Below are 15450 nucleotides of genomic sequence, written 5' to 3' on the forward strand. Positions count from 1 at the left end.
GACTTTAACAGTGAAGAAATCTAAGACTTTATCCACATATGTCAATAAACCACGGTAATGATAACGATAATCACAATAATGATGTTGATGTGATTGTATTAGTCAGGTTGCAAATGATAGAAACCCAAGTCAAACCTGATTAAGAAACTGTTTTGGTTTAAGAACAAAGAAATCTGAGGATCACATTCAGGTTGGAATTTGAATGCTGTCCCTTTTCCTTCATCTCTCTCTTCTGTTATCTTTACTCTTGCTTTGCTCTTGACAGGCTGTTTCTATGTGATGGCACCTCTTCACGACAGTCATGTCTGACTCTTTGTGACCCCATGGACTATATAGTCTGTGGAATTCTTCAGGCCAGAATACTGGAGTGGGTAGCCTTTCCTTTCTCCAGGGGATCTTCCCAACCCAGAGATCGAACCCAGGTTCCCTGCATTGCAGGTGGATTCTTTACCAGCTGAGCCACAAGGGAAGCCCAAGAATACTGGAGGGGGTACCCTATCCCTTCTCCAGTGGATCTTCCTGACCCAGGAGTTGAACCAGGGTCTCCTGCAGGCAGATTTTTTACCAACTGGGCTATCAGGGAAGCCCCCTCTTCACGACAGGATAACTCATATCTGTGGCCACTAATTCCAGTAGGAAGTGAGCATCTGTTTGCTTACAGTACGACTAAGGTCTAAGGATTGAGTCTTACTGAGTCACCTTCTGTCTTGTGCCCAGACTCAACCCAGTCATCCTCTCTGGAGTCAGAGGAATGTCACGTGCTGATGATCTAGTATGGGTCTCACGGTCACCATTGTTCAGTTTACTTTCTAGCAGTTTAATGGTGTTTTTAAGTATAAATTATTCTAAATTGATATGTGTTTTTAAAAGATTTATATTCATCTTTGGCTTGTGGTTTTTACATAAAGGAAATATTAAAAGCATTTTAGTGGAATTAAAAATATATGTAGGAAAAATCACACTCACCCCAGAACAACCCACCCAGAGTTGATGGATTGAGAGAGATTAGAGGCAATTCCTAATGGGAAATTGTGGAACTTTTTGCCAGAAGAGTCAGAAACAACAGTGTCCACTGTGATGTCTTTGACTAACATTGTCATCACACTTATCTATAGCAGTAATTTTCTATAAGTTTTTTTCTGTTGTGGGTAATATATCTAGTGACATTCAGATTTCAATTTTGTAAATTACTTATCAATAATACTTGGGAAAGGTTTTTTAAACTCTCAGTGGCAGAGTTCATCCAAAGAGAGTTGATGGCAAGACAGTGGCAGGAACACCAATAAACCAGGCCTTAGGATGTGGATATAGGAGTAAAAAACTGGAATATCAATTACTGAAAACCCACTCTGTTCTGGGCAGTAGGCTATATGCAGTCTCCATGATCCTCACAGTGATCCTGCACAGAGGAACTATAATCCTCATTTTGCAGATGAGTAAACCAGAAATGTGAAGAAACAGTCCCAGTACCACACACATGGCCATGAGTGCTCTTACCTCAAAGTCAGTCTTCTTTCTAAAACATCAACTCAATTAAACTTGCCTTCCGATCCTTCTGGCCCCAAGACAGTTGTCAGAGAAGATTGTCACCTGGCAATTGCCTTATATAGCAAAAGTCTTGAGAGTGTATAAACTCTTCTTCAGTGAGGACAGTGAATATAGTTCTAAGCAGTTCAGAAAATTTAGGTCTAGGTGATCATTCATAGTACAAAGTAAGCTCTGTTTTCTTCTTTAAAAAACAAAAACAAAAACATGTTTAGCCATTTTTGGTATCATTGAAATGAAATATGTCTTTGTCCCCTCAGTGTCTGAGTATTGCAAAATATTGCTTTCTTATAGAAAGAATACAAGAAAGACCTGGAATCAGAAATTAAAGGGAAGGGAATGCAAGTTGGCGTTGACACCCTTGGAATTCAGCATGCCAAAAGAGCTTCTGAGATAGCGAGTGAGGTGAGTATTGAGAGTGAGTGATGTAGACCTTGAGGCTCCTATTTTGGAACTTGACAAATCATAATAACAAACTGATTAATACATGGACTTTTTCAAAGCTTTCTGTGACTAGTTGAGCAGTTTGGAATGGAAACCATTCGCAATCATCATGCTTACTGGAAAAATTTACAGTTTCTGCTTTGCTCATTAACTTCAAGTATGTCAAAGAAAACTTGGAGAAGGGCATTTTAATAGAACACACAGATACAGACACGGATACAGTTTTTCACTTTATCCCATAATACAAGTTTCATGTTAATTTTACTCTATGATTAATATTTTCATATCATTTTTTTTGAGGATGGATCATGTGCTACTTGGCGCATTTCATTTCCAGCTATGTGAGCAGAACTTGAAAATCACACATTGAGATTGTAACATGAAAATGATGCTATTTATGTTTGGTTGGTTGTGTGTTCTCAAAATATGCTCTGTTGACCTCAACAGTGTGTCTGAAATTTCTGTAGAATCAGCATTTTGTGTTGAAGTTCATTCATCTAAAACCATTTCTTCTTCATGTAATACATGAACAACAGGATATTGAAGTTTTGTCTTAGATGCTATGATGTGATAGATATAAAATAACAAAGTTGTAGGAGTCAGATCTTATATGTATTTTTCGAATGAAATAGCCCAGAATCAGTTCTACATCTCTTGAACTCCCCCAGAAATTTTGAAAATATAGAAGGGCCACTGGAGCAGAGAGTGTTTGGGAAGAGATGACTTAGAAGAAACACGTGTAAGGCGAAAGTTGGGGTGCAGGCTAAGGGGTACAGCTCCCATACCTTAAGGTTGGCTGGGGTTGAGGCTCCAGTAGCGCTACCCTGAGAGCTACGATGTGACATTTGCAGTTAGGCAGAGCTGGCTTAGGACTGACTCCCACCCAGGGAATCTGGAGGCTGAGAAGCAGCTGAATAATGACCAGGGGAATTACTGCTGTGCTGAGATCTGCCTCCATCCCCAGTGTTAGATACTGGCCAGGGCAATGGAATGGTGATAACTTTGTTTCAGATATAGAAACTAGGGATGGCCTAGAATTCTTGACCAAAAGGGATTCCATCTAGAAATGGTGGGAGTGGGGTGGGAGGGTGCATGCTGAACAGAGACTTGAAAACCTTCTGCCCCTAGTTCTACCCCTAATTCTGTCATCCTCCTGAGAGATAGCCATTGTTAGGAATTTTCTGTAGAGCCTTTCAGATCTATTTTTCTGTGTATATAGATAACTATACATTTGTGCACAAGGAACTGAAAAAAACCTTAAATAAATACAATGTAGTTTGTCCTTGCTTTTCTCACTGAATATCATGGACCCTTTTCCATGTTCAGTTCAGTTCAGTTCAGATCAGTTGCTCAGTCGTGTCTGACTCTTTGTGATCCCATGGACTGCAGCACACTAGGCCTCCCTGTCCATCACCAACTCCTGGAGTTTACTCAAACTTTCGTCCATTTAGTCGGTGATACCATCTAACCATCTAATCCTCTGTCATCCCCTTCTCCCCCTACCTTCAATCTTTCCCAGCATCAGGGTCTTTTCCAATGAGTCAGTTCTTTGCATCAGGTGGCCAAAGTATTGGAGTTTCAGCTTCAGCATCAGCCCTTGCAAAGAATATTCAGGACTGGTTTCCTTTAGGATGGACTGGTTGGATCTCCTTGCAGTCCAAGGGACTCTCAAGAGTCTTCTCCAACACCACAGTTCAAAAGCATCAATTCTTCGGTGCTCAGTTTTCTTCAGAGTCCAACTCTCACATCCATACATGACCAGTGGAAGAACTATAGTTTTGACTAGACGGACCTTTGTTGGCAAAGTAATGTCTCTGCTTTTTAATATGTCTAGGTTGGTCATAACTTTTCTTCCAAGGAGCAAGTGTCTTTTAATTTCATGGCTGCAGTCACCATCTGCAGTGATTTTGGAGCCCAGAAAAATAAAGTCTGACACTGTTTCCCCATCTGTTTGCCATGGAGTGATAGGACTGGATGCCATGACCTTAGTTTTCTGGATGTTGAGTTTTAAGGCAACTTTTGCACTCTCCTCCTTCACTTTCATCAAGAGGCTCTTTAGTTCTTCTTCACTTTCTGCCATAAGGGTGGTGTCATCTGCATATCTGAGGTTATTGATATTTCTCCCAGCAATCTTGATTCCAGCTTGTACTTCATCCAGCCCGACATTTCTCATGATGTACTCTGCATATAAGTTAAATAAGCAGGGTGACAATATACAGCCTTGATGTACTTCTTTCCCAATTTGGAACCAGTCTGTTGTTCCATGTCCAGTTTTTACTGTTGCTTCTTGATCTGCATACAGATTTCTCAGGAGGCAGGTCAGGTGGTCTGGTATTCCCATCTCTTTCAGAGTTTTCCACAGTTTGTTGTAATCCACACAGTCAAAGGCTTTGGCATAGTCAATAAAGCAGAAGTAGATGCTTTTCTGGAACTCTCTTGCTTTTTCAGTGATCCAACGGATGTTGGCAATTTGATCTATGATTCCTCTGCGTTTTCTAAATCCAGCTTGAGCATCTGGAAGTTCATGGTTCACGTATTGCTGAAGCCTGGCTTGGAGAATTTTAATAAAGCATTACTTTACTAGCATGTGAGATGAGTGCAGTTGTGCAGTAGTTTGAGCATTCTTTGGCATTGTCTCTCTTTGGGATTGGAATGAAAACTGACCTTTTCCAGTCCTGTGGCCGCTGCTGAGTTTTCCAAATTTGCTGGCATATTGAGTGCAGCACTTTCACAGCATCATCTTTTAGGGTTTGAAATAGTTCGACTGGAATTCCATCACCTCCACTAGCTTTTTTCGTAGGGATACTTCCTAAGGCCCCATTGACTTTGTATTCCCAGATGTCTGGCTCTAGGTGAGTGATCACACTGTCGTGATTATCTGGGTTGTGAAGATCTTTTTGATATAGTTCTTCTGTATATTCTTGCCACCTCTTCTTAATATCTTCTGCTTCTTAATATCTTCTTTTCCATGTTACTTTATATAATTCTACCTCATTGTTTTAGAAAAATTATGTTCTGTAACATGGATATAAATATGTAGCCATTTGCCTTTAATGTCCTGTAGGGCTTCCCTGGTGGCTCAGAGGGTAAAGCATCTGCTTGTGATGTGGAAGACCCAGGTTCTATCCCTGAGTCAGGAAGATCCCCTGGAGAAGGAAATGGCAACCCACTCCAGTATTCTTGCCTGGAGAATCCCATGGACAGAGGAGCCTGATGGGCTACAGTCCATGGGGTCGCAAAGAGTCAGACACAACTGAGCAACTACACTCACACTTAGGCATTACCACATGTCAGTGACATTTAAATGTATTATAACAGGGATTTTACATAACCTACTGAAAATCCTCATTTTTCCCTTAGATCTGCTTCCTTCTTTCACCCCTTTCTTTGCGAGTGGTATCAGTGAAATCCCAGAAGTTACTTTGATTACTATTGTCAGCAAGTTTTATTGACTCCATAACCATAATGATTTCCTAGATCCATCTACCTCTCCCCACTTTTGTCCAAGCCACAATCTCTATCTCCTGGATCATTGCAGTAGCTTCTAAACAAGATTCTTCTTCCAATATTGACCTCATTCTCTACCCAGAAGCCAGAACAATCCTTGAAGGGTTAAGTTTTCTGATTTCTCCCACTGAAAACTCTCCAGTGGTTTCCAGTCATGTGCAGTATGGGCACCATACTCCTTGCTCTGGTATGGTGCCATGCTCTCCCTCCTGCTCATTCTCAACCCCTGTACCGTTCTCCCTTGCTCATCTATTCTAGTCTTAAAGGCTCCAGGCTGGCTGCACCTCCACAAGTTTTACAGTCTCTGTATAGCTCTGTTTCTTCCTGAAAGTCCTTCCCCTTGTCCTTGCATGGCTGGCTCTTTCTTGTCCTTCCTTTCTTAGATTTATTAGTATTTCCTTATGGTCGCCTCCTTGGGCTTCTGAGTAACTGACTATCTATCAACTATCAAATCACTACTTATATTTTCTGTTATTTTTGTTATTATGAAGAGAGTGCAATATCCAGTATTCGTTCAAGGTCCTGGATTTGACTATGGGGGCGGGATGAGGAATTTGGAGCTGGAGAAGAGTCTTCAAAATCATCCTCATGGGACTGAACTTGAAGCCAAAATAAAGCATACTTTCTCTGGAGAAAGTAATGTGGAAAGAACAGAAATTTTGCATTTCACACTTTTACCTAAGAATCTTCTATGACATATTCCTTTTATGACAAGTTGAAGTGTTGCATGTTTCCTTAGAATGATAATACATTAGTTTATTCAGAGATACACTGATTGAGATGTCTTTGTATACCTTGGGATTGCATTTAGTTGACACTTGAACAACACGGGACATTAATTCCCATATAACTTATGGTCTGCTCTCTATATCCATGGTTTCTCCACACCCACAGGTTCAACCAACCACAGACCATGTAGTGCTGTACTCGTTACTGTTGAAAATATCACCACACAAGTGCAGCCGCACAGTTCAAACCCATGAATCTATGATCAAGACTCAAACTTTGTTCAAGACTCAAACTCACTAGGAAAATGGTGCATTTTGGTTATTGAGAACCCAGGGAAAAACAGGCCTTGAAGAGTCAGCTGTACTGTGGCCCAGACCAATTCTGGTGATGCCGTATCTTTGTCATCCACAGTCTCATTTGCGTATAATTATAGCTATGTTGCATTTTGCTCAAATGACAGGTTCTCAAGTCCTTTTCAACTAGACTTCAGGACTTTGCAATAGTTCAGCTTTTGTTTTTTCAGATAAAGTGAATGTGCTGTATTGTTACACAGATGACCTCTCACAGTTTAACTTTGCTGGTGGGCTTGCCCATGTGACTTGCATTAAAAAATCTGACTCAGGCTCTTGGAACATAGATGTCATCATGTTTTTCTTTTAAGTTTTTCTAAGTTGTAAGATATTTTATTATGCATCAATATTAGCTGATGTGACTACAGTCCATGTAGTCTATTTATGTGCTTTTGAATGCTTTTAGATTTGAAAATTCATATTGGAAATATTAAATGGCATATTTATACCATGGAATTTTGGTGGTAATCTATGATCAGTACCTCAGTTTCTACATATATTATCTTTCAAATGAAGTGTTTTGCTTTTGGGCCTTAGCTAAAAACAGAGCTTTTTACAGGCATAGTGATAATTTAATATTATTAGTTTGAAAGTTAAACATTTTTACCTGAATGTTTAACTTTTTTATTATTTCACTTCAGGAAAGTAAAACTGAGACTGTAAGTCAGTGCAAATGGGCAGATTTATGGGTAGCAGACTTATGGGTAGATAGTAAATACCATTTCTCTAGATTGAAATTTTTGTTTACAACTTCTCTAAATTTACAACATCACAAATAAGCAAAACAAAATTTATTTTATAGCATGGAATCACAAATCTTGGGTATGTCAGCATAATAGGAAGTAATTGTTTTTGAAGAAATTTAATAGGATATAGTCAGTAGTTTCCTTTTAATATAATTTTCATTGAAGAATAACATTCATACATATAAATGTTCAATTATAGGAATAAAAATAATCAGTAGCTTTAAAATGTGACAAGAGTGTCTTAAGACAGTTGTGTCTATGTAATCATGACATTTTATAGGTAACAGATAATCCAGCTCAAAAAAGCAGATAATTTTTATTGTTCTTGTGACCCAGCAGTAGAGGAATCCTTGGGCATGGCTTAATCTAGGACTGACTTACACAGTGTGATTCTGTTTTAGCTTCTGACTTTCTCTTCTGGGGCAGGCTTTCTTCTCCCATTTGCAAGGAGGCGCATGGCAGCTCCCAGGGCTGCAAACTTCTTCATTCATGTCCAGAAGGAAAGAAAAGTCTCCTGATACATTGTGTGGAAAGAGAAACGTTCCTTTCCTTAAATGTACCAATCATGAAGGGCCAGGGGTGGGGTGTAACGATTTTCTTCAGCCTAGTAGGGTCCTTGCACTGGGGCCAGTCTCAGCCAAGTTGGAGGGCTTAGAACAGGAAGCAGCGAGTTGCCCAGTGACAAATCCAGGAGCGAATGAAGGAAAAACAGGAGTGAGGTTCCAGGAGGCAACCAGCAATTATTCACTACAGAATGAGATATGACAATTTTTTAAAATCAATACATATTTAATTAAATGTTTTCAAAGTATAACATTTTGTCAACTAGTCAATAGCAATGTAACACATGTATTATAAAGTTACATATATATTATCTTCCATAACAGATAAAATTATACTTTAATATAGTCTATTTACTATGGATTGGGGCTTTTGCCAGTAAAGATGAGAATATACCAATGGCCGATAAGCACATGAAAGGATGCTCAGCATCATTACCATCAGTGAAATGCAAAAGAAAGCCACAGTATTACTTCACACCATCAGTGAAATGCAAAAGAAAGCCACAGTATTACTTCACACCCACTAAAAGGCTAGGATAAAAAAACATAGATTATAACAAGTGTTAGTGAAGTTGTAGAGAAATCAGAACCCTTCTTGTGTATTGCTGCTAGGATTGTAAGACTGAATAGCCACTTTGGAAAACAGTTTAGCAGTTCCTCAAAAGGCTAAACAGTTACCATATGACCCAGCAATTTCATTTCTAGGTTATATACTCAAGAGAAATGAAAACTTATGTAATGTGACATTTTTACACTCATATTTTATTGATATTCATCAAATTATATATTAACCAATATTTTATCACTTTATTGAAATATAAAATATTTTCCTTCACCTCCCTGTGTTTTCTTTCTTAAGTCACGTTAGTAGAAAAAAAGCTGCCTGAGTCCTTGTGGTCACTCCAAGTTGTGTTCTGCCACAAATTAAGTCTTTGTCATTTCCTAGAAAAAGAGAAGTGAATTTACATCCAGTTTATTTCTAAAAGCCATGATCTTGACATCAAAAATGACATCAAGTTTTCCAACGCAGATTTTCAAATTATTGTAAGGCCCTAATTTCAGGTTTTATTTTCTGCAGAAAGATTATAAAAGAGATCTGGAGACTGAAATTAGAGGGAAAGGCATGCAGGTGAGCACAGACACTCTCGATATCCAGAGAGCCAAGAAAGCATCTGAAATGGCCAGCCAGGTAAGAAACTAACAGGACACGAAGTTTAAAACAAACACATCAAATTGTATACAGAAGAAATATAAATGGTGTTTCCACATGTGTGACATTGAGATTCAAACATGTAAATATCTGCATTGCTATGGAAAGCCATGCAAAACTCTGAAGATTGTTTTCTGTTCTTTTAGAAAGAATATAAGAAAGACTTAGAAAATGAAATTAAAGGGAAAGGAATGCAAGTGAGCATGGATATCCCGGATATGCTTCGAGCCAAGAGGGCATCTGAAATCTATAGCCAGGTTGGTAGAGAATGAAGATGCTCAGGATAATATATTCTAATATCCCAGCACCTTCTGCTCTGTGTGTCTTTATGATTTGTGCCTTTTTGAGGGGTTTCTATTCAAAGTCAATGCACTCTATTATAAAGTAACCACTAACCAAACTTGATTTTGTCAATAATGAAAGGGACAACTGCTGTAGATTCATCTCAACAAAACTTATTGAGCATCAGAGCATCCCTATTAGGTCCCTCTGTTTTGAGTCCAAGGACATTTTGACCTTTTTATTTCCATTTTTTTATTCCATTGTGAACTTGGTTCTAATGCTTATCCTGCAAAAAATACAAAGAATTTTCTTTTATCTACTTCATCATGCATATTTTAATTTAAATAAACAACTTAAACTAAGAATAAGTTAAACTGTACAAAGTATAAGGTGAAATTGAAGATTAAGATTAACCAAAATTTAATGTAAGATCTAAGTTTTGTTGATAAAATTTAATTTGCCAAGTATATCTGTGACAAATCTGCCAGAAAACTGGATATAAGAGCAATAATGACCACACAGGAAAGTATATAATGGAAGAAAAAAGTTATTGATAAAATCTGATTTGGGCAAAGTTATTCATTAGTGAATAATTTATTTGCTATAATATTTGTTATAAAAAGAATGAATCCCAATGGAAAAGTAGTATGCTGCTGCTGCTATATCACTTCAGTTGTGTCTGACTCTGTGTGACCCCAAAGATGGCAGCCCACCAGGCTCTCCCATCCCTGGGATTCTCCAGGCAAGAACACTGGAGTGGGTTGCCATTTCCTTCTCCAATGCATGAAAGTGAAAAGTGAAAGTGAAGTCGCTCAGTCGTGTCCGACCCTCAGTGACCCCATGGACTGCCGCCTTCCAGGCTCCTCCGTGCATGGGATTTTCCAGGCAAGAGTACTGGAGTAGGGTGCCATTGACTTCTCCGGGAAAAGTAGTATAGGGGAATGAAAAAAAAAAAAAAAGATACTGAAGAAATTGGATTTGGCTAATGGGATTTATGTTGAAATAATTTTTAACAAAATTTGACCAAATTTGTCAAAATTCTGACTAATAAGCAAGGAATTGAAACATCCACTGGTTCAAAATTAGAGTGTCACAGAACTCAGGTTCAGGGGCTAGTCACGCAAGGATTCAATATTGAGAGACAAGTGACTCTCAACAAGAGACAAGGAAAGATAACTTTGCTGAGGAGGCCAGCAATCCTAGGGAGAAGGTGTACTCATGTCCCAAAGAACCAACTATCCCCTGCTATCAGGGGCAAGAGTTTTTATAGGGGAAGTTTAGGGGTGTATAGGCAAAGGGAGTTGGTGATGGACAGGGAAGCCTGGTGTGCTGCAGTCCATGGGGTTGCAAAGAGTCGGACACAACTGAGCAACTGAACTGAGGCAAAGGGAGGGGGCCTGTGAGCAGAAAAGAGTCAGACAGTCGTCTTGAAATTGATCATGTGGTGGTCTAATCAGTGTCATCTTGATTGTTTTAAGTGCAATTAATCTTCAGTTCCAAGATTGGTTTGTTCCCATTTCCTTGAGTCCAGTTCTTAAAACTGTGGCAGCTTATGTCACGGCGAGAGTCTGTTTCATCATGTAGTTAGCTTCTTCCACCTGGTGGAGGTTTCAGCATTTACAAAACAGCTCAAAGGATATGGCTGAAAATATTCTCTATAGCTCTTCAGGAAGAACTAAAGGTCCTTGACTTTGTTTAATGACTAAATTTTATTTGGCCTTGTTTCATTGCTTTCCTTTGTTTCCATATTTCTAAATTCTCTGATGAAATTTATTCTCTGACTAAAGTTTCTATAGACAAGAGATAGGTGGAGGTAATGGGGGAGTGGAATATCTCCTGGGAAGTCCCCATGGGGTCCTGCTCCATTTAAAGGGTATCATGATGCCAGAATTAAGTATTTATCCAAGGAACTGCCTGTTTCTCAGCCTTCTTCAGTGACAGAGCAGATGGGATGGTCCTGAAGTGTGTTCATCTGTCCTCAGTGTCTCATGATGGCACTGAACTTGGAGAAGTTGACACTAGTTGTATCAGCTAAAGTAAAAATCATAAATTCTTAAAACGGGCATATTGCCATTTGATTCAGTGGAGAAAAGTTGCCAAACTCATTCATACATTCAGTAGATACTTCTTGAACACCCATTTACATGCAAAATTAGACTTGGATTTTTGGCTTTGGGGAATTACTAGGTAATCTAATTATCAAATAATCATGCAAATATAGTATGACAAATTATGATATGTCCTCAGTTCAGTTCAGTCGCTCAGTCGTGTCCGACTCTTTGCGACCCCATGAATCGCAGCATGCCAGGCCTCCCTGTCCATCACCAACTCCCGGAGTTCACCCAGACTCACATCCATCGAGTCAGTGATGCCATCCAGCTATCTCATCCTCTGTCGTCCCTTCTCCTCCTGCCCCCAATCCCTCCCAGCATCAGAGTCTTTTCCAATGAGTCAACTCTTTGCATGATGTGGCCATCATGCAAAGGATGAAGCACAAGCTGGAATCAAGATTGCCGGGAGAAATATCAATAACCTCAAATATACAGATGACACCACCCTTATGGCAGAAAGTGAAGAAGAACTAAAGAGCCTCTTGATGAAAATGAAAGAGGGGAGTGAAAAAGTTGCCTTAAAACTCAACATTCAGAAAACTAAGATCATGGCATCCAGTCCCATCACTTCATGGCAAATAGATGGGGAAACAGTGGAAACAGTGACAGACTTTATTTTTGGGGCTCCAAAATCACTGCAGATGGTGATTGCAGCCATGAAATTAAAAGATGCTTACTCCTTGGAAGGAAAGTTATGACCAACCTAGATAGCATATTCAAAAGCAGAGACATTACTTTGCCAACAAAGATCTGTCTAGTCAAGGCTATTGTTTTTCCAGTGGTCATGTATGGACGTGAGAGTTGAACTATAAAGAAAACTGAGCGCTGAAGAATTGATGCTTTTGAACTGTTGTGTTGGAAAACACTCTTTAGAGTCCCTTGGACTGCAAGGAGATCAAGCCAGTCAATCCTAAAGGAAATCAGTCCTGAATATTCATTGGAAGGACTGATGCTGAAGCTGAAACTCCAGTACTTTGGCCACCTGATGTGAAGAGTTCACTCATTTGAAAAGACCCTGATGCTGGGAAAGATTGAAGGCAGGAGGAGAAGGGGACAACAGAGAATGAGATGATTGGATGGCACCACCAACTCAATAGACATGAGGTTGAGTAAACTATGGGAGTTGGTGATAGACAGGGAGGCCTGGCATGCTACAGTCCATGAGGTTGCAAAGAGTCAGACACGACTGAGCGACTGAACTGAACTGGACTGAACCGGGCTGAACTGAACTACTATGTAAATGCTGGCACTAGTGGAAGGTATTGCCTAGGATATATCTGAGCTCATAGTAGTACATTTAGTAGCAAAAGGAAAATTGAGATTTTTATCTCTAGCACAAAATACTAGTACCTTTTCCTTAGTCAAATGTATCTTTATCTGAAGTAGGAAGCAAAGTATAAATCTAGAAGCATGAAGACAAGTAAACAAAGAGAGTCAGGTTAATGGTAGGAGTTATATGGGCTATTTTGAACAGGAACTGGAACTGCTCATAAGAGAGTAGGTTCTAGGCTTAGAACTCATAGAGGTCAGGCTGTCCCAGGGTGTTTGAATAGTCTTGAGTGGGAACCATTGCCTGAGAGAAGGTGAATGTGTTTTCCTAGACTGTTTGCTTACCCCTTTTGCATATGCTGTTTATTTTTACTGTTGCATAAATACATCATAGAGCTGGACAAGACTGAGCGACTGAGCACACACACACAAACACATCAACAACTGATTTGAATCCTAAGGTACAATGTAGAGCAAGTGGGCTTCCCTTGTGGCTCAACTGGTAAAGAATCCACCTGCAATGCGGGAGACCTGGGTTTGATCCCTGGGTTGGGAAGATGCCCTGGAGAAGGGAAAGGCGACCCACTCCAGTATTCTGGCCTGGAGAATTCCATGGACTGTATAGTCCATGGGGTTGCAAAGAGTTGGACACAACTGAGTGACTTTCACTTTCAGGTATAGCAGAGTTGGAAAAAGTAGTACCATTTTCTCTTTGTCTCTGTCTCTCTTGAATACGGCACACAGAGCTTCAGATTCACATTCTCTTTATATTTTTAGAAAAAGTATAAAGATGAGGCAGAGAAGATGCTTTCTAGCTATTCTACTGTGGCAGATACTCCTGAAATTCAGAGAATTAAGACAACTCAACAAAACATTAGTGCGGTGAGTAGCCATTGTCTCTTTCCAGTTGTCATCTTGAAATGATGTTTTGAAAGGGGGCCTTTGTTCCTCAGTCTGATTTTTTTTGCTGCCTTGCTTGAATTTTCTGTCAAATGCATATCTTTCCTTCTTTAAAATCATAAGAACACCAAATGTTCTTACAACTTATAATTTATCATGATTATTTTAGAATTACAGATTCAAATTTCCTTTTTAGGTACAAGCAACAGGTACTTTTAACTGAATTGTAAAATTTCACTTAGGAAAGAGATCTTAATCTTACACACATATTTTATTTTGAAGATAAAAATAGTCATATGAAATGATTGCCTTCCTGGTCATTGATTAATTGCATTGATAATACATCTAGGGATTTACTAGTTTGTAACCAATTCCTAAGGGCTTCCCTGGTGGCTCAGTGGTAAAGAACCAGCCTGCCATTTCAGGAGATGTGAGTTCAATCCATGGGTCAGGAAAATCCCGTGAAGAAGGAAATGGCAACCCACTACAGTGTTTTTGCCTAGAAAATCCCATGGACAGAGGAAATTGGTAGGCTACAGTCTATGGGGTCACAAAAGAGTTAGAAACCACTTAGTGATTAACCAACAACAATCAATTCCTAAACGTTCATATTTTTGTTTTGAGGAATAGGAATTTTATTAGCATCATTGATTAAGATAGTGGGCTTATATGTAATGGGTATATGAACTTGAATTCTAAAATAAAAATTGATGGTACAGCCAATATTTTAATGTAGAATTAACTTAGTGGTTAAGCAAATGTTATTAAAAATATAAATTCTATTATTTCTGAAAATTTCTGGAATGTTTTCTACTTTCTAATAAGTTGGAAACCTCTTAACTCTGCAGGTATGCTGTTCAGGTACCTCTAGGGTCTTCACAGGCAGGCTGTGCCAAGAGATGTAGAAATCTTGCTGGAAGAGAGGATGAGGGAGAAGAGTCGTGTGGCCCTTACCGCCTGTGATTCCAGATTTCTAGCTTTTGCGGGGGAACATCTCATATGTCCTGCTCTCCTGACCTCCACTGGGACCTACTGGTTAACAAACATCAGGAGAGTGAACCCAAAGGCGGTGCTCTGTGACAACCTAGAGGGATAGTGTAGGGAGGAAAGCAGGAGGGGGGTTCAAGAGGGAGGGGTCACATGTATACCTATGGCCAGCTCATGTTGATGTGTGGCAGAAACCATCAGAGTACTGTAAAGAAATTATCCTCCAATTTAAAAATTAATTAAAGAAGAGAGGGAGTAGCTCTGGCCTCGAATGACTTCCTTATAATTAGTCTGTTTTTCTGTAGGACACTTTGTTTTTTCTTTTGCTTTGTGGTCGAAAGGGGTAGGCGTCGGTAGGGATGGAGAGATGTGGGAAGGTTTAAGGAATAAGTGGAAGATAAGGAAAACAGGCTGACTTAGTGTTGATGCTGATGGTAAAGCTAATATTTTCTTTGAAGAGAATAAGACTGTCTTTGCTCTCACTTGAAGAAGAGCAGTTGCTTGAAACTTCATGCTATTTTTGAATTAAATGGTAACTGCTTAGTGAGCTTTTGTAATATGTCCTTTAATTTTTCTCAGCTGCACATGTGACATATATTTGTATTTGAAGAAGAAAACTTATATTCTTAGAGCAAGTAATCTGCAGCCATGTAAGGTACCAGGCATACCCTAGAACAGGTAGTAGAGGTTTACTTGTAAGACTGTGGAATACAAAACCAAAGTTCTACATTTATTCCCATGATGGATTATTTAATTGATTAATGTAACATTGGTTCTCATAAATAGACGCTGTATTCACATTACTTT

The 15450-nt window shown here is 39.3% G+C and overlaps 1 protein-coding gene across 13 annotated transcripts in view; it reads left to right on the forward strand.

The window, feature by feature from the left end:
- NEBL (nebulette) overlaps positions 1-15450 on the forward strand; it is a 376575-nt gene that overhangs the window by 313901 nt on the left and 47224 nt on the right. For 10 of the 13 annotated variants that reach the window (XM_044928163.2, XM_025264433.3, XM_044928167.2 and 7 more), the window contains 4 exons: positions 1840-1950; positions 8963-9073; positions 9241-9351; positions 13534-13638. The exons of 2 other annotated variants lie outside the window; for them this stretch is intronic. In XM_044928163.2, the coding sequence (XP_044784098.2) occupies positions 1840-1950; positions 8963-9073; positions 9241-9351; positions 13534-13638 (438 nt within the window). The remainder of the gene's footprint in view (positions 1-1839; positions 1951-8962; positions 9074-9240; positions 9352-13533; positions 13639-15450) is intronic. One more of the 13 variants, XM_044928162.2, reaches the window with a different exon arrangement.

The sequence above is a fragment of the Bubalus bubalis genome, chromosome 14 (genome assembly GCF_019923935.1).
Source record: "Bubalus bubalis isolate 160015118507 breed Murrah chromosome 14, NDDB_SH_1, whole genome shotgun sequence".
In the NCBI taxonomy this organism is placed as follows: Eukaryota; Metazoa; Chordata; class Mammalia; order Artiodactyla; family Bovidae; genus Bubalus; species Bubalus bubalis.